General features: G+C 37.4%; 1 protein-coding gene across 1 annotated transcript; it reads right to left on the bottom strand.

The window, feature by feature from the left end:
• Nucleotides 1-1,647: 1,647 nt before the first annotated feature.
• Nucleotides 1,648-6,118, bottom strand: LOC120089698 (anaphase-promoting complex subunit 10). Its single transcript, XM_039047063.1, has 6 exons — nucleotides 5,711-6,118; nucleotides 5,562-5,622; nucleotides 5,385-5,477; nucleotides 5,213-5,283; nucleotides 2,218-2,322; nucleotides 1,648-2,128 (listed from the first exon to the last, which is right to left on the bottom strand). The coding sequence occupies exons 1-6, from the start codon at nucleotides 5,887-5,889 to the stop codon at nucleotides 2,059-2,061; spliced, it is 579 nt and encodes a 192-aa protein (XP_038902991.1). The 5' UTR covers nucleotides 5,890-6,118; the 3' UTR covers nucleotides 1,648-2,058.
• Nucleotides 6,119-20,032: the final 13,914 nt, after the last annotated feature.

The raw sequence follows: 20,032 nt of genomic DNA, 5'->3' as shown, positions 1-20,032 counted from the left end.
AGTGTTAGTGTCTTTAAAGATAAACATTTTGGTAGTTCATATAAAAAATATAATAAACCTGAAAAACAATCAAAATTGCTAAAATTAAACCAGAAACTAAATAGAACAACTTTATAAAAAAATTATATTATTTCCCAAAGAAAAAATAATAGTTTTTTTTTTCTTTCCAATTTCTGAAGAGTGAAATTACTTTTTGCCTGTAAATTACCAAAACATCAAATGCCATAAATTTGATTACTGCTTCAATGGATGAGTTTCACAATCTCAATGCACTAGTGAAATTTTCCAGAGCCATGACTTTGAGGAATGGTATTCAAATGCCTTTGGACTTAGGATTCATCCATGTATTTATAGAAATCGATTCCAATATTGTTTATGATTTGTCTTTTCTTTTCCCGCTCAAGCACGATTACCCGATCCACTCGAACGAACAGCGACAACAATACGTGTAAGGTAAAATAACCTTGACTACTACTCTAAGTACTTGTGATTTTGTCTTAGAAAAACAAAGTTATCGTAATTATTCCAACCTATCAATGTATGTTTGAAAGTGATTTTAAAATTATTAAAATCATTTTTGCCCTAAATCATTGATTAACCCAAAAGCTTAAGAGGTAAAGGTAGATTTAATTATATATCATCTAACACTCTCTCTCACTTGTGAGTTTGAAATATGAATAAGACCCAATAAGTGAAAATTAATATCAATTGGGAGAAAAAGAACGTTGCATGCAAAGACTTGAACACAAGACCTCCTGAATCAACCTGTTCTGATACTATCTTAAATCATCAATTGACCCAAAAACTTAAACTAGTAGACAAATGTAAATTGAATTATAATATCTAACATTTTGCTACATTTTATAATAATCTAAAACAAATATTTAATCATTCAAAATTAGTGGAGCATTTGAATTTAGACTTCTAATGGTGATTTTCAGAAATTAAAATTTATTTTGAAGGGTTAAATAGCATGTTTTGAATTGCTTTTGAACATTAGAAAGGTGGTCCTAACTGCTTTTAAAATCACCACCACACCCCCTCCAAACAAAAAAGAACCAATGAATCATTTGTGGGATTTTGGTTTCAGCTATGTCTCCACTCTTCTATAGAAGAGACCCGGTTCAAATAAGGTCCTATATGCTTTCACTCTTATTCAAATAAAAAACACGAAGTTATTATGATCTATGAAGCTTATTTTCAAAATGAAATACCTATTTGCACATGATGACAATCAAGTTCTAAAATCCACGTCCTAACGCAAATTTTTATAGTCTGATCAGTCCAAAAGAAAATTATCCACGCTCAAAAGTATCCCAAGAGATATATAGAGTACAAAATAGCAAATATATATATATATATATATATAACGGACAAACCCCGTCTTTTTCTTGGGGCCAAAAAAAATAATTGTCATAACAATTTTTTTTTAGCATTTCCAAGTACAACGGAAGCACCCGTCAGTCCAAGCAAGCTCAGCAAATACAAATACAAATTACCATCTCGAAGGTTGATGGTTCGATTTCTCACTCCATTTTGAACTCGGAGAGAAGGAAAAACCCCCCTCAATATAGGGTGAAACTTGTAACCCATATCCCTCTCTCACGCACATAAATAACACCAACTATTCTCTCCTGGTTAAATCCATAGGAAAAATGACTTGAATTTAATTTTCAGGAGGAACCCTGAAATTTTTTAATGCAATTTCCACTGCAGTGAAGTCTCTTTGTTCTCCATAGTACTTTCTGATATAAGCCTAGAATTAAAGAAGCTACGGTTTGTTTTATTTACAAACAATTACACATTACATTACAGATAAGGGGAAAAAAAGATTGAATCTCCTAAAATTTTAAAAGCACGGTCCTAATTGCAATTATTTAAACACGATACTGATGCCTGAATATAAAACTATCCAAGTTTTCCAAAGAGATCCAGGTTGATATGGTCAAAAGGATTCTATTTAACTTTAAACAAAATATACGTACGATTTTCCACGGTTGGAACATGCATTGCTCACTTGCTGATTCCCAATCATTCATCACGAGTTTTTTTCTCCTGTCATCTTATAATAGAATAAGTGATGAACTCCCTTGAAGTAAATTGAAATGGTTGATGCGGAACTGGGTTCCTGTAGGATGTAAGAAGTAGTTAAAATTCATGACATGAATGGTTCAAGTTATCTCCAATTGGCAAGAATAAAAGCATATGGAGACTCACGGTCGAGGTCCATAAATTTTGATCTGGCGGACGTGAGTATCCCTGCCATTCAGGTGATTTGATAGAACGGCAATTTGCAACATAAAAGTGTTCACGAAAGTATCCCTGCAAAGTGTAATTGTTCTAAATGAGTTCAGGATTTGAGTAACTTTTTTACCCCTTTTTAATCCCTTTTTAATGAGAAACAAACGTTTTATTAAAACAAATAAAAGAAGGATGAAAGGAAAAGCTCCATTTTTATACAAGCCACATTAACCATCCGATTATAATACTTATCTCTATCCACAATGCCACTAAAAGTGGCCCAAAGTGTTATATATATATATATAAAGGTGGCCAAAAGTATTGAAAGAAATTGTAGGAATTTCTAGGCAAGAATGAGAATGCAGGCTTTCATCTTATCAGATGGAACAAGCTCCTTCCCATAAAAAAAAAAGAATGGGGGTCTTGAACAAGAATAGGACCATCCTTGGCAAATGGATTTGGCGCTGTCTTGGACAGAGAAGCAATATGGTGGAAGATTATTGATGCTAAATATCGCACTACTCCTCACAATATCGAGCCTAGAACATCTTCTTTAGCATCTGCTCATGGACCTTGGAAGTCCAACATAAAGCTACAGAACTTGATTTATGGTTCATTTGCAATGGTGCATCCACTTCCTTTTGGTTTGATAAATGACTGCTTAATGCTTTCCCGGCCGCTCAAGCTCACTTTCCCCATATTTTCACCATTTTTCTTCACAACCAAGCTTCGATATAGGATCCAGGGAAGGCAGAATTCGATTCGACTTGAGGCTGAGATTCATTGTGAAAGAAGAGAAAATTGAGGAATGAGATGAGCTTGTTCACAGATTATCTTCCATTCACCTTTTTCCATCTCCAGATGCTTGGCTGTGGAAGCTTGAAACCAAAGGTACTTTCAACAAAAAATCTCTTTTGATGAAGGAACCCCCGTCCTCATCTTTATGAATCCATATGTCGAAACTTTTACCTAAAGAAAAGTAAATTCTTTCTGTTGAAACTCAGCCACACGGCCACAAACACACAAGACAAATTCTAGCATAGAATGCCTTATGTGGCATTATGTCCTCATTGGTGCTCCCTGAACAGAAACAGCTCAGAATCATAAACCCATATTCTCACATGAAGTTCCACTAAAACCTTTTGAGAGGATATCTTGTCAAGCTTCTCATAGCTAGCCGTTTACCACGTTACCACTGAGTCTTCTCCATCTTACTCATGGGCCACCCTTTTAAAAAGGGAAAAAAGCTTTTCAGGATGCATTTCACTGGGCCTTTTTTCTGGACTAGGCAGAATAAAATAAATCGTCCCCTTTTCCACATAATTACTCTATTGTTTTCCTGGTCAAAACTTGATGTTCATTTGTTAAACCATCCAATTGTGAATGTTTACGCATGGGCCAACCAGGGGCAATTTGGTCACAAGCAACAAGGATAAACAGTAGTTTTCTGAAAAGTGAAATGTCAGTAGTTATTATATTTGAATATGTTTGATAGGGAGTTTTAACCTTCATTATTAGTTATGTTTCTTTTCTTATATGTAACTATCTTGTAAACAGTTGGACTTTCTAGTGTTTTTCTGTTTTTAGTCAGGAAAGTGTAAAGAGATTTACGACATCCTTGAATTGGTCATAGTTGATAGACTGTATCTTGTCACCAGAGAAAGCATAAGTAATAAAGGATACCTATTAAAATTGTCCCTTCCCTTTCATCTCTTTTGTTCAATTGGAGAAGTTTTATGTAACTCTCTTGATGTGGGATTGTTTCCCCTTTTTGTAGTTTCATACCATCAATGCCATACTTTCTAATGTGTGCCTGTCAGTAAATAGGAGTTACGTTTCATCTAATTGCTTTATGTAGAGCTATGATAGTTTATTCCTCTTACCTGATTAGTCTGACACCTAGTTAGACGGATGATTCCCATCCAGATTCATGAAGTTGAGCTAATGGAATAGTTGATTTTGTCAATTCATATCAATGGCATGATATAGAGAATTGAATCCTTTCTCTTGATTATCATACCGGTAAAATTGGTTAGATTTCGACTTTGGAAATGGGGTATATCCATCAATCACCACTTTTGCACCTCCAGAGTGCATATAAAAGAAGTTCTAGCTAGTTTTGTCTACTCACTATAAAGTGTGCTTTCCCACGAGATACTAGCGTCTAACGATAACACAAACATATTTTAACCAAAGAATGAGCTTATAAGTATATCCAAATTTACAGCACGATTAATTTTTCTAGTCTAGTTTTGATTGTAGTCACATAGTCTATTTTTTTCTCTCTTTTCATTTTTTGAGTACCTATAAGGAAATGTCACCAAAAAGAAGAAGAAGAAGTATTCGGTGAGTTCAAAAGAACAATCTCAATAAGGATGAGAAAGCTCCAATTTGCATTACCTGTGCAAGGAGAAGGTGCACAAACCTAAATGTAAGGGTTAAGTGTTAGATGGAAGTGACGATTATTTTGTTAGAGTGTGGGCCACTCTCTTTTGTAGTACAGGATAAAAAGAGAATTGTATAAGAGGTAGGCAGGTAGTGAATGGTTAAGTGTGGTTGAGTGATATGACTTTTAATTTTCTTGCCTATGTTTCAATATTTCTAGCACGAGCTATCAAACTCAATAAATGTTTCTTAGTGTAGAAATGCTGCAGAAGTGTCATTGGCTGATGAACCAAGAACAAAGCGATGCTTAAATTCTTTTGATAAGAATTTTCATCAAAATATATACTCCATTAGCTCGAGGGAAATACTATTCTTGTCAAACAGAACTCTAGGAAAATAACAATGATGTGTCATATTGAGTTTAAACCCAAGATAAACCCTATCTAATCCTAACAACGTGCATCTTTTATTAGCTCTTAACTCAAGATTGAGCCAAATAACTGCAGTTCAAATGAAGATATTGTATTTGAAGAAAACGGGCAAAGAAAAGACAGATATAGTAGCGGTGTTGATGTTCAGCACTTACTTCGGATCATTTCCGGACAATGATAGATAAACCCAACCAGTTGGCTTTACAAGCTCCACGGTTTTAATTTCCTAAATGCAACCAAAGTAATACATTCAAAATGGTTGAAATCTGTAGAACATAGAACACCAGCGATTCTGTTTGGATCGAGGTACTGAAGATTGCGAATTACCTTCAAATTATGGAAGCCGTCCCCTGCGCGTATAGATATCTTACTCGGCGTGTAGCTCTCGTCAAGCTTGAAATCTACGTAGAGAACAACCAGCTGCAAACATTCCCAATTATTCCTTGACATTTCAACTTGAGGAGAATTCCAACACTTCCGACCTAAAATGAGCTGCACACATACCTGTAATTTCACTTTCTTCTGAAATTGAATGTTCACCAAATGAGGTTGAACGCCATCAGATCTGCAACCAACAATGTTAGCAATATTACACAAGCATTAACACTACGCAAAACAGATGGAGAACCACAGATATAGATTGTAATGTTAACTGCCAATAAGTTTCCAGGTTATCGTCGCGTAGAGCGGAGACGCCGTTCCCGGGTTTGCACGAGCTGACGCTCCAGGCGGCCTTTTTTCCCATTTCTCTGAGGTCCTCTTCAACCGCGAGGACTTGATTTCCTCCTGTGAGCTTCATATCGTCTTCTCCCTCTGACGACTCCGTCGCCATAGGCTCCGCCTCCTCGAGCTCCGCTATCTCGTTTGATCGTAGGTGACCAGAGCCCACTCCTTCCGGTCACGCTCGGTGCTCGGCGCTCGACACTGTCCCCTGCTCTCTCTGGATTGCTGCCGTCGTCTCCGTCCGCCACCGCGGGCCTGATAGTCTCCCCACAAGAAGTCTTCGTTCGGCTTTGCACTTGGAGAGGTGCAACAAAAATGTAACATTTATGTTTTATGTATTGCTATTAAACTAGGAGCCAAGTTGAGTTTCGTTTAGTGGTATTAGTAGATGTTTAATCTCTTATTCTCCTGTTGTTTATTAAAAAAATAGTATTAAATTATAAGTTTGGTGCTAAGTTAAGTTTTGAAATTTGGAATACATGGTTAAAGTTTCTCGATAAATATATAAAAGAAATAGAAGAAAATGAAGTTCATTGATAAATATGTAACACTATTGAAGTTGATATAGTTAGTTATTTATGGGTGTTTGACTCACCAACATGAGTTGAGTCGAGTTGTTGTAATATACCAACTTATCGTTTGACCCACCAACTTTAAATGTTGGTAGAGTTGAGTTGGTATATTTTACTAACTCACCCCAACTCTCCATTCTTCCCATGTTTTCAATGGTTCTACTCATCGGCCACGATCACACACCGAGAACTAACTCCGGACTTAAACGACCACTTCCGATGATAACTTCGGGCTTCACAACCACCTCCAATGAAAATTTCAGCAATGAAATCTAAACTCTGACAACCATTTTCGATGACAACTTCAACGACCAACTCCGAGCTCCGACAACCTTCGCGTGACCAACTCCGACAACCAATTCTGACCCAACTCTGATGACCACCTTCGTGCTACCAACTTTGACGACCAATTGGCTCCAACAACAAACTTCGATGAACAACTCCGACTACAAACTCTAATGAAAACCACCTTCGACGATCATCTTTGAGTGAGCAACTCCAACGACTAACTCGGAGCTTTGACAACCACCTTCGACGACAAACTCCAATAATCAACTCTAATACCACCTTCATGCGACTAACTTCAGGCTTCGATAGTCATCTCCGACTACAATCTCCAACGAAAATCATCTTTGATGATCAACTTTGACGACCACTTTCGCCCGACCAACTCCGAGATTCGAAAACCACTTCCGATGACAAACTTCAACAACCAACTCCAATACACCTTCATGCAACTAACTTCAGGCTCCGACAACCACATCCGACTACAAAACTCTAACAAAAATCATATTCGATAATCAACTTCGACAACAGCTATCAACTACTACAAAATCGATGACTGTTAAAGTATGTTGTAGTGTTGTTGATTATATAAAAAATATTATTTTGTCTACATCAAATGCAATATTTATACGTAAAAATTTGTATTTTTATTTAATTGAATTCACATATCAAATGAGTGTTAAGAATATTTATACGAAAAGTATGTAACATATAACAAAAAAACCCCATAAAATGAATTTTTTTTCCCGAAACATTTTCTAGCAAAAATTAGTGAAAAATAGAGATTTGTTAGCTGATAATACTCCAAATTTAGAGGAAATGAAAGTGAAATCGTTGAAGAAATGTGGTGACATTCCATTGGCTATTACGATGATGGGGGAAATTTAATTAAAAAAATCCATGATATAGTAAAAATATATAGCAACAATGGGAAGAAGAAGAAAAAGAAAAAGATTTATAAAGTTCATGGAGAAAAATGAGCTAGAATCAAAAGTTTTGATTTCGCTTTGGTTTCTCATTTTATTTAAACATATTTATACAAGAAATGTAATGGGTTAATTGTTGTTCATTGTCCAAAAAAGAAAAAAAAAAAGAAAAAGAAAAAAAATTAAAAAATTAAAAGAAAAAATTACAATCTATATTTTATTCAAACAAAGCTGGGTAGAATTATTGAAATCGTTGAAGAAATGTGGTGACATTCCATTGGCTATTACAATGAAATGAAATACTCCAAATTTAGAGGAAATGAAAGTGAAATTGTTGAAGAAATATGGTGACATTCCATTGGCTATTACGATGATGGGGGAGTTTTAATTAAAAAAATCCATGATATAGTAAAAATATATAGCAACAATGGGAAGAATAAGAAAAAGAAGAAGATAATAATAAAAATCATTGAGAAAAATTAGCTAGAATCAATCGTTTTGATTTCGCTTTGGTTTCTCGTTTTATTTAAACATATTTCTACAAGAAATGTAATGGTTAATTGTTGTTCATTGCCCAAAAAAGAAATAAAGAAAAAAAAAGAATTTTTAAAAATTAAAAGAAAAAATTGCAATCTATATTTTATTCAAACAAAACTGGGTAGAATTATTGAATAAAAAGTTTCAAGACAAAAATAATAATCATAAAAGCATATTATCGAATAAAATAGTTTCCAAAAACTGCATAAGATACCCAGTGATATGACCTCTGCACCCCAAACACAAACATATAAACTTCATAGATATATGAACTCCAGACGTCATATCTCAACTATGCGCCCCAAACAACCCCTTAACATCAATTTATAAAGTCGATAGATCAAACACCGTCATGACATTGAGTTAGGTTAAACCCAACTTAGTGTTTGGTACACAAACTTCACAAATCAGTATTAAATAACTTCACTATACCAACATTGTTGAAGTTTGCACATATATCGAGGAACTTCATTTTCCCCTTCTACCTCTCTGTCAAGTGCTTCCAATGACTCTGCCGGTTGGCCGCAAGCGACGACCTCCTCCGACACGCAACTTGGCAACAAACCGCCATCGGTGCTACTGTTGACTCACTTTGATGATCACCTCCGATGACCAAACTATGACAACCACCCACAACGAAAACCTCCATCAACAACCTTTGGTGATCATTTTCTATGACCACAAGTCCAACTCCATGCGACTACCACCTATGGCAGCCAACTTCGATGATCGCTTTCAGTGACCAATTGTAATGTCCCAAGTTTGTGGATAATTTTAAATTCAATATTTTGAATTTTGGAAGTTAAATTACTGTAAAAGGATAATTCAATTTTATTATTTGTTCAGAAGAAAATTTTAAAATTTAGAGTTGATTAAAGGAAAATTTGGAATTTATGTCACATTATCTCAATTTTAGTCTAGTTCGGAGAAATTGAATTAAAATTTGAGGAAGATATTTGGAATCAGATTGAATCGATTAATTGATATAATTGATTTAAATTACTTTCCCAAAAAGATTTGGGTTTTTAATTCAAAAAAGATTTGGAATTACAATCTCCCTCTCCCTCTCTCTTTCGCGTGCGACCCCGGAAATTTTCTTTCATCTTCTCTGTTTAAGCTCTAGCTGCCGCCCCTTTACCAGCCGTGCCGCCTAACTCAGCCACTCATTCGCCCATATCTGAAGTCGTCTTTGTCGAATTACCGCCACTTTAGTCATTCGCACTCCGCTGTCGGTCGCCTCGATCTGTCGTTGTCCAACCATGACCTCAATCGTCTTGCTTCTCTAGCCGACCAGTTGCACGCGTCCACTCGAGCCGCCACCAGTTCATCCGCCCGCTTCGTTTGTGGGTCACTGCCGTCTGGTTCGTGAAGGCACCTTCGGCTCCATATCTGGACACGCGCTGCAGCCGATTCGTCCGCCTTTGTCTGTCGCCGTTCTTCCTCTCTCAGTCGTGCATTCTTCAGATTTCGCCTTTGCAGTCATCAAATTTGTGGGTTTTGGGCATATTTGGTGGGTGTTCTAATATTGGGTAAATTAATGGAAAATTTGTACGGATGACCTAAATTTTGGGTCCAAAATATCAAATAACCCATTTTTAAAAAACAATTGATCCTCTGCTGACATCATTTTCATACCAAATTACGTAAATTGCCCTTACACCAGCCTCACGAGGTAAATCTCGCTCTCATCTAATTAAACGCTCTCGCTCTTGCTTGAAATTCCATGGTTTGATGTGATTGCTCGTCAGTGTACGAATGATTTGACAATTTTCACGACGGAAGCCTCAAATCAAATCAATAATACCTAAACACAATACAATGGTGATTTCTTTAAATTCTAAATTCCATTTCAAAAGGTGATTACTTCTCTGGTTTTCGACGGTGTTTTGTTGAACGAAGATTTTTCGAACGGAGATTTTCAAGATGAGGCTTTCTCAGAACGGAACGACTTTTTCAGAAAGGTGAATTGTTTTGAGTTTGTTTAATTATTTTTGTTGTGTTATTTCTGGAAATGTAGCATTACGAAATTTTGTATTGGGAGAGAGGGAGAGTAAGAGAGAAAGCGAGATTGAGAGTGTGAGTACACTTCAATTGTTTGTACAGCTCAATGATAAATGTTCTCTTGCTTTGTAGGATGACAGAAAAGTGTCTATTTATTCGATTTGAAGGTGATTGGGATGAGAATGAAAGTTCGTATATTGAGGGACAGTTGAAAGGAATTATTGTGCCTCATACATTGAATTATGAAGAACTTAAATCTCGCATTTACAGGGTTACAAATGTCAGTTCTTCAGAGTTTGATCTTATCCTGAAAGCTTAAATATAAGCTTGAATTTGAAGCCCCTTCACAATGTATAATGAATGATGATGATGTTCGCTTCCTTCTTTTGCGAGAAGAGCTTAGTAGACTTCAAATAGCTGTAACGTTGAAGTCTAATCAGGACGAAAATATTGGAATGGGGTTTGGAAATGTGAGTTATGATGATACGGCTATGGACAGACGATACGAGGAATCATATCAGTTTCAACGGGAAGAGGATGATATTCCATTGTCTACCAACACTGTACTATCAACATTCGATTATATGGATTGTGGTCCTTCAGTGGATGTGAATGAGCAACCAAAAAAATTGAATGAAATGGATCGTAATCATGGAGATGTGCGTCGTTCTACAACAGTTTCAGTGGTTCTACCATTTGTGTCTTCAATTCATAGGACAAAGTTGATCATGTCTGGCACCTCTTCATTTGGGACAGAGGATGTTGAAGTTGGTTAACTATTTTTTAGCAAAAAGGACTTGAAACTGAGATTATCTATTCTATCCATCAATAAAAAATTTGAATTTAAGGTCAGGAAATCAACCAAATCTCTATTCATTGTCAAATGCATTGGGGAGACATGTAAGTGAAGTCTTCATGCAGTCAAAATGGAAGGGTCTGATATATTCAAGATCACAAAGTACTGCAGTTTGCATACATGTTCCATTAGAATTTTAAATCACGACCAAAGACAAGCAATTGCCATGGTTGTTGATCAGCTCATTAAAGTTAAGTTCAGGGAATAGGACGTATTTATAAACCTTGTCATATTGTTGAGGATATGAGAAGAGATTATGGAATGAACATAAGTTATGATAAAGCGTGGCGTGCAAAGGAAGCCACGTATGATATCACTAGAGGTACTCTAGAATCTCATACTCCATACTACATACTTATGGAGAAGCGCTAAAAATAGAGAATCCGGGTACAGTCTTTGAGATCGAACTTGAAGATGAGGTGCATTTCAAGTATATGTTTATGGCATTAGGGCCTTGTATTAGAGGTTTCGCAAGCTGTCGGCTTTGTATTATTGTTGATGGGTCGCACTTGAAAGGAAAATAAAAAGGCATCATGTTGGTTGCGGTTTCTATGGACAGGAACAATCATTTATACCCACTAGCATATACAATAGTGGACAATGAAACCGATCGATCATGGAAATGGTTTATGTAAAACTCGAAATATAGTATCGGAGAACCCGATAATTTGGTGTTTGTGTCTGATTGGATGGTATCTATCGGCAATGCTATTCGTACATTTTTTTTCACAACATTTCATAGATTGTGCATATGGCATATAGAACAAAATCTGGTTACAAACTTTAAGGATAGCACGGTTGTTGAGATATTTAGAGATGCAGCAAGGGCATTTCGCATGACAAAATTCCAGACAAAATGGGACGAACTTCGCAGTTTTAGAGACGGTACTGTCACGAAATATTTGGAAAACTTCGGTCTTCAAAAGTGGGCATGGGTTTACCAAATAGAACGAAGATATGATAACATGACATCCAACAGTGTAGAGTGTTTCAATTGAAAGAAATCGGAAATGAGATTTCCATGAGCAGCAGAATAAGATTATTCAAAATTACAATCATGAATGAACAATGCATTTATAATCGACTTCAAAATAAACGGTTATGCAATCCATACAGAGAATTACAACATGAATAACTACAAATGCAGTAAGGGAAAACTCTACACACATTTGCAGATGCGTCTCCACGATCTGTTGCGCACTCTGATTAAACAACAACAACCACGAGTGCTCAATCTACACGAATGCAACACCACATGAACACTTCGCACTCGTCCTCAATGATCTCCTCGGTCACGAACTCTTATGCAACACGAATGGCCTCCACAGCACCACGAACGACCTCCAGAAAATCTCGACGGTGTCGAGTTAAGTCTGACACCACCAACAAGGCCTGTCTCTTATACACATCTAGATGTGTATAAGAGACAGATCGTATAGGTAGATGCCCAATCGTTTAGATAAAGCTATGTGATCGTTTAGTTTATCGTTTAGCTTGGTCTGTTGCCTACAAACACTACACGATCGTTTACCTTGGGCCAACGATCGTCTAGCAAAGCTATGTGAGTAAATGTTGTACGATCGTTTAGCTCACTCAACCGTTGTTTAGTAAATCCGAGTTTACTTGACGACTACGTGAGTTTCTTTTTCACGGAGAGAAAACTCAAAAACTTTTTCTATATTTTTTTTTAAAACATCTTTTCAAAATAGGAAAACCATTTTCCTTTTAAACTCACGGTTACCATGATTCAATAACCACCCACTGCTTTGGTTATTTAAAAGAAAAAGAATTAATTATCTAATAATTAATATTATTATAAATATAAATGATAATCAACTTATCATACTATATTTATAACCTATAGTTTTAATATTTCATCGCATGAAACATATAAACCATAATTCTTTTTCTATTCCATGGTACTTAATGTAAATCTTATTTACATCAATCCTCCACTAGATGTATCTTATACATCATACCGATTATATCATATATAATAAAAAATACTATTGTCAATTTGATTTCAAATCAACACCAAGAACTGATCCTCAACAAAATCCAAGCTACCAAGGGAACCTCATGGACCTGTAGCTCGAAGCTCTAATAGTACGTGAATAACTGACTAAACTCTTTAGTCACGGGATCCACCATCCGTTAACTGTCAGGTACTCTAATAAAGACCAACAGCTGAACTCTCCTTAGCACAGATATATTATGTGTCCATTTTAACCAATCAGCAGTGCGACAACCCTTCACAGGTCGCTCGTAAGTACAGCTGGGCCAATGACCGTTATGCCCCCGTAGTTACATTTGTCTCCTTAAGTACCACTGATCCCTCTAATGAACATAAGTCATAGTCCTACTATGACTGGGTCTTCTCTTCTAGAGAGAAGTTGTGGCCACTATGTTCAAGCCCCAGAATCAGCCCTTAAGAGAGTAATCTATCTACTTATCCCTGCTCCAGAAAAGAAGTGAATTCCATCTTGTGGATTAAGTTCCCAGCTCCCAGATCAGACAAGTCCCCAAAAAGGTAGGCATGTTGAGTTGGCAATCCGGCCACTCTTACCCATACTAATCAAAGGGCTGCCCTCAAAGGTAGGAGTTCCCAAAACACTCAGGATTGAGGTTGTGTCACCTATGGTCGTTTAGGTGAGATGTACGTCTTTAGTATCAACGACGTTATATACAGAGTCTAATCATCTTGTGATCTAGGTCTTATACAAACTCTTTATATAGAACACCCCAGCTTCACGTCTTCATATGAGTGGTCAAGATCTACCATATGTAGTAGTTTACAACACTTGCAAACCTCTACAAAGCGGGTTATATCCGTAGCATCACCAAGATCAGGTATCCCACCTTAATCCTTATACTACAGACCTATTTAAGTTATCACTTAAGGCATGATCCACTTGTATATCCCACCTTAATCCTTATACTACATACCTATTTAGGTTATCACTTAAGGCATGATCTACTTGTATATCCAACCTTAATCCTTATACTACAGACCTATTTAGGTTATCACTTAAGGCATGATACACTTGTATATCACATATACTTGTTTAAGTTTACATAAGATAACCAAGGAGTTTTGTTTATTGGATATGAGTAAATGCCAAAATTAAATAACACTTATTTTATTCATTGAACAATGTGTATCTTTACAAAACAATGAGACTTCGGGAGAATTAGGACATTAATCCCAACAATCTCCCACTTGTCCTAATGACTTGGGAGACTAATGTACAATACAATATAAAAAAGTACAGTATACAATAAACTAGGGCATATCCCAATATCATCTCCCACTTGCCCTAGACAAGATGCCTTATGTCCCGCAGACCCATACTCTCCAGGTGACCCTTGAACACTTTAGCCGTGAGGGCCTTTGTAAAGGGATCAACAACGTTGTGCTCCTATGCGATTTGCTTGATTTCACTTCACCATGATGCACAATCTCCCTGATCAGGTGATATTTTTCGTTCTATGTGCTTACCTCGACGATGACTCTGAGGCTCTTTCGAATTTATCACAGTCCCGCTGTGATCACAATAAAGAGTGATAGGCAAATCCATATTTGGAATAACTTCCAAATCTGTAAGGAACTTCCTTAGCCAAACAACCTCTTTAGCTACTTCACAAGCCGTTACGTATTCGACTTCCATAGTGGAATCCGCGATGCATCCTTGCTTGATGTTTCGCCAAACTACAGCCCCTCCATTCAGAGTAAACACTGACCCCGATGTCGATTTGCAAGAATCTCAATTGGTCTGAAAGTCAGAGTCCATGTATCCTATAAGGATCAGATCCTTATCTCTATACACAAGCATGTAGTCCCTCGTTCTCTGAAGATACTTGAGGATTGTCTTGACCGCTGTCTAGTGATCAAATCCTGGATTGGACTGATACCAACTGACAATCCCTATTGTATAGAAAATGTCAGGTCTGGTACACAACATTGCATACATCAAACTTCCTATAGTAGAAGCACAGGGAATCTGTCTCATCTCCTCAACCTCTTTAGGTGTCTTAGTACATTGATTCTTAGATAGAATGATTCCATGCCTGAAAGGTAACAAACCCCTCTTAGAATCCCACATCCTATACCTGATCAACATTTGATCAATGTACGATGCTTGAGACAGGGCTAACCATTTGTTCTTGTGATCCTGAATGATCTGGATCCCGAGAATATACTGTGCCTCACCTAAATATTTCATTTGGAACTGGGTAGTGAGCCAACCCTTAATGTCAGTCAGATATCCTACATCATTCCCAATGAGTAGGATATCATCCATATATAGTACCAAGAAGGCTACTGAGCTGTTGATGATCTTCTTGTAAACACAAGACTCATCAACGTTCTGATCAAAGCCAGACGACTTGACAACAGTGTCAAATCTGATGTTCCAAGATCGAGATGCTTGTTTCAGCCTATAAATGGATCTATTAAGCTTGCAAACTCTTTGCTCTTGATCTGAAACTATGAACCCTTCTGGTTGTGTCATATAGATGGTCTCCTCAAGATTACCATTCAGAAAGGCAGTCTTGATGTCCATTTGCCATATTTCATAATCACAAAATGTGTTTATGGACAGGAGAATCCTGATAGACTTTAGCATGACAACAAGCGAAAAAGTTTTCTCATAGTCAACTCCCTCAACCTGGGTATAACCTTTTGCCATGAGTCTAGCCTTAAAGGTTTGCACCTTTCCATCTACACCTTTTTTTCGCTTATAGATCCACTTACACCCAATAGGTCTCACCTCATCAGGTGGATCAATAAGCTCCCAATCGTTATTGAAGTACATAGACTCAATTTCTTGGTTCATGGCTGTAACCCATTCATCTTTGTCAACATTCTTCATTGCTTTCTTAAAAGATAACGGATCCTCGACTCTATCATTCGTAATGACGTTTTGGGCTTCAGTCAAACCCATGTAGCCATCCGGTGGGTTCATAACCCTCCCACTATGTCGAGGTAGTCTCAACTCTTGAGCTGGTTGACTAGACGTCCCGACCTTAACAACTCTTATTGATCTGTCGGTCTGTTCAACAACTCTTGTTGAACCCTCAGCAGTCTTAGTCTCACTTGAGATCTCACGTAAAACGAGCTTACTTCGTGGCTTATGATCTCTCATGTGATCTTTTTCCAAGAAGATAGCATTAGTGCAAACAAACACTTTGTTCTCACTCGGATCATAAAAGTATCATCCTCTCATTTCTTTGGGGTAGCGCACAAATAGGCAAACCTTCGAACGCGGTTCCAACTTTTTTGGGTTAGTCGCTAGCACATGTGCTGGACATCCCCAAATTCTGAAGTGGCGTAAACTACCTTTACGGCCTCTCCATAACTCAAAAGGTGTTTTAGAAACACTTTTTGAGGAACGTTGTTCAGGATATAACATGCAGTCTGTACTGCATGACCCCAAAACGAGTCTAGAAGATGAGCATAACTCATCATAGACCGAACCATGTCCAACAAGGTCCTGTTTCTCCTTTCGGATACACCATTTTGCTGAGGTGTACCCGGGGCCGAGAGTTTCGACGCAATCCCATGTTCTATCATATAGTTATGGAATTAGAGGTCCATATACTCTCGTAGTGTTTTTATCTTCTTACCTAACAAGTTTTCAACTTCAGCCTTATACTCCTTGAATTTGTCAAGGGCTTCAGACTTGCGTTGCATTAGGAAGAGATACCCAAACCTTGAATAATCATCTATAAAAAGAGATGAAATATTCATATCCACCTTGAGCTCTAACATTCATCGGACCACAGAGGTCTGAATGTACAAGCTCCAAGGCTTCCTTGGCTCTGTAACCTTTTCCAGTAAAACGTCGTTTGGTCATCTTGCCTTCGAGGCCGAATCACATACCGGCAAGGATTTTTCCTCTAAACTCTTTAGAAGTCCACTTTTCACCAACTTCTCAATCCTATTGAGGTTGATGTGACCTAACCTAAGATGCCAAAGATGGGCGTTTTCCTTTGGAGAAACCTTTGGTCTTTTAGCTGTTGTTGTCGTAGTGAACATTTTAGTGTTAAACAAGGCTTTTATGACTAATGACTTTAGTACATATAAGTTATTTTCAATTGAACCATAACCAATCTCCATTCTATTCTTGAAAACAAACTCTTTATTCTCAGAAAAGGAGACGGTATAGCCTTGTTCAATGAGACAAGAAACTGAGATTAAGTTTCTCTTAATATGAGGAACTACAAAAACATTATCCAGTAACAGAAAACGTTTCTTGTCAACAAATAACTTTAGCCTGCCTACAGCAACAGCTGAAACAACCTCACCAGCACCGACTCGAAGAGTCATCTCTCCCTGTGACAACGTTTTCTAAGAACTGAATCCTTGGTAAGAGGAACTGACATGATTGGTAGCACCTGAATCAAGGATCCATGCAGAATCATCATTCTCTACCAGACACGTCTTCAAGACCCATAAATCATAATTACTGTATTGTCTCCTCTTTTGGAGAGTAGTGATATGGAGGCCGTTTACCATGAAATTCGTTTCACATAATTCTTTCCACTGTAAGTAATCGGTCATTTTTAAAAGTTTTTAACGGAAATATTAACGAGTTGCTGAAAAGAAAAACACATTGACCTATGTCAGGTTTTAAGCAAATACCCGTTGTAAAACAAAACAACATCCAATAAAATTTTAACAAAACTAACATGAACCCCGTGTGACATCTAGTTTCGTAATGACGCTTCAAAGGTTTAGGACAAAAGCTGCTGAAGGGAGGTCAGTTATCCCTCCTCTGAATTGAGAAGTTCTCAACCAGTCATTAATACCAGAACAACTCTTGTTCCTATAACGACAAGCCATCATTGATTTGGCCAAGAGATCATTAACTTACTTAACAATCTACCGTAAATGTGACTCGCCATTTTAAGCCCTAGAGGTCCATCCCAAAAGTCCAATCCGAAGGGAAAAAATCCGATTGGGGCAAAACCTAAAGCGACCCTATCCTTTTTTGGAGTTCACTTTGATATTGACCAACTGCACAAAACCCATCCAAAGGGGGACGCTCTGAAGGCGACACGAGGGCGTACAAAATGATCTCACAGTGTGAACCAATGACAGAGACCATAGGACGTGTTGACACACATCCTTCACCCATTTACTATAAATACTCTCTCCATCCACCTTGATATTGACTCATGCAAACACCATCCGAAGGGGGATGCATCCTGGGCATCTCGAGGCCAAGCATGAATCTCATGGTGTGAACATACAGGGAGAAACATGAGTGGAATCATAGACATATCTAATACGTCTCCTCCTCTCACTGAGTATTTTATAACCTACAGTTTAGCTTACTTAGAAAAAACACGGCTAAGGATTTTAACTAAGCGACTTTTAGGTTTGCCCAAGAGTAACTTTTACCTTGGATAGTTAAACAACTTTTGATCATCATCCATTAAACTCTTTAACGAAATCTTTGACTAAATCGTCACATGCTTGTTGAAAATCTATCTAATTCACCTTTCCAGGTAGGTTCCCAGGTAGGGGTGTTACGTTTCCGTCAACTTAAGAACCCCAGCCTAACTAGAACCCGCCTTAGACAAAAGGTCCCTTATAGATAGGTTTACAACAAATTTAATCTTTTATTCCAACCAATTTAATCCTATTAAACCGATTTTAAAAGATTAATCTAGGTTACTAAACTCTTTAGAACCATTTGAACTTAGGTGTATCTTGATTTAATTTTAAAAACCCTTTTGAAAAACTTGAGTTCACCCAAAGTCCGTATGCAACTCTGAATTATTAATTTTAGGTCTAATTTCCTTTATAACACTTATAAACGAAAACAACCACCACAATGTGAAGCTAACACATGTAAGGTATTCATAACGATTATAAACAACCTAAGTATCATGCTCAATGCATTGTCCATTCATTGCTACTTCTTTTATATAATACTTATACAAAACGACAATGAAACAAGCAAGACATGCTTCCATTCACCCTTAGACTATAACATTTATAATAAAAGGATGATGCATGATAATGCTCACTGCATGCAAAATATAACTCTTATATTTCATGATGCATGCACATGCTTTCAAGTAATTTCTTCATGCAAGATTATAACATTTATAATACATGATGCATGAATAATTACACAGCCTAAGGTGGGTTTTAACTATATGACAAACACTTTGACATATAAGTACCATACATCACATGTATAAGCAATAAAAGTTGATGAACCGGGTAAAATTACCTTAAAACACAAAAAGGAAAGCTAACTATTACAAAGACAAGGAGTCTCCGATTCAAACAGACGAACCGGATCTTGAACCGCTCGGCAAAGCATCGCTTCTCCAACCATCGTGTACTAAGCATCCCGCAATCGTCTACACGATAAAACAAACACTTCGTTCTATCGCTTACCAGCGCTCCAGAGTTAAATGATCGTTTAACATTTACTATATGATTGTCTAGAAAAATCCAACGATCATTTAGTTATTACTACATGATCGTGTGCCTTTACTAAGCGACGAAGCCTGAAGTACACGATCGCTTAGCGCACTCCGCAAAATGCCCGTCTTCCGCAATCGTCTAAGTAACTACGATGTCGCGAAGCACCATCGCCTAAGCGATCGCTTAGCTAGCATCTCTGTATCGCATACGCACGATCGCATAGGTAGTAACTAAGCGATGAAGCTTGCTAACTACACGGTCATCTAGCGCGCGCTTTCTACTAAACGACGAGCATCGCATGCTCCCACAACGATCGCCTACCTCTAGCGCCTACACGATCGCGCAACCAACGTTACGGGATATGGTAACCGATTTACCCCATCGCTTAGNCCCATCGCTTAGTATTAGCTAAACGATCGATTAGAAAATACTACACGATCGTCTAGAAAAAAAATATCTAAACGATCGCTTAATGAAATCCCAACGATCGTTTACCTGAGGCTACACAATCCGACCAACGCTTGGTCTTCTTCTTCATTGAGAACTGCATCGCCATGCGCCGAAGCTTCATCACGAACGACTTGACGAACTCGAACTTTTCGAATTACAGACTCGATTATAAAGTTAAT

This window comes from Benincasa hispida, chromosome 11 (assembly GCF_009727055.1).
Source record: "Benincasa hispida cultivar B227 chromosome 11, ASM972705v1, whole genome shotgun sequence".
Taxonomy (NCBI): domain Eukaryota; kingdom Viridiplantae; phylum Streptophyta; class Magnoliopsida; order Cucurbitales; family Cucurbitaceae; genus Benincasa; species Benincasa hispida.
This window is presented reverse-complemented; position numbering and strand designations above follow the sequence as displayed.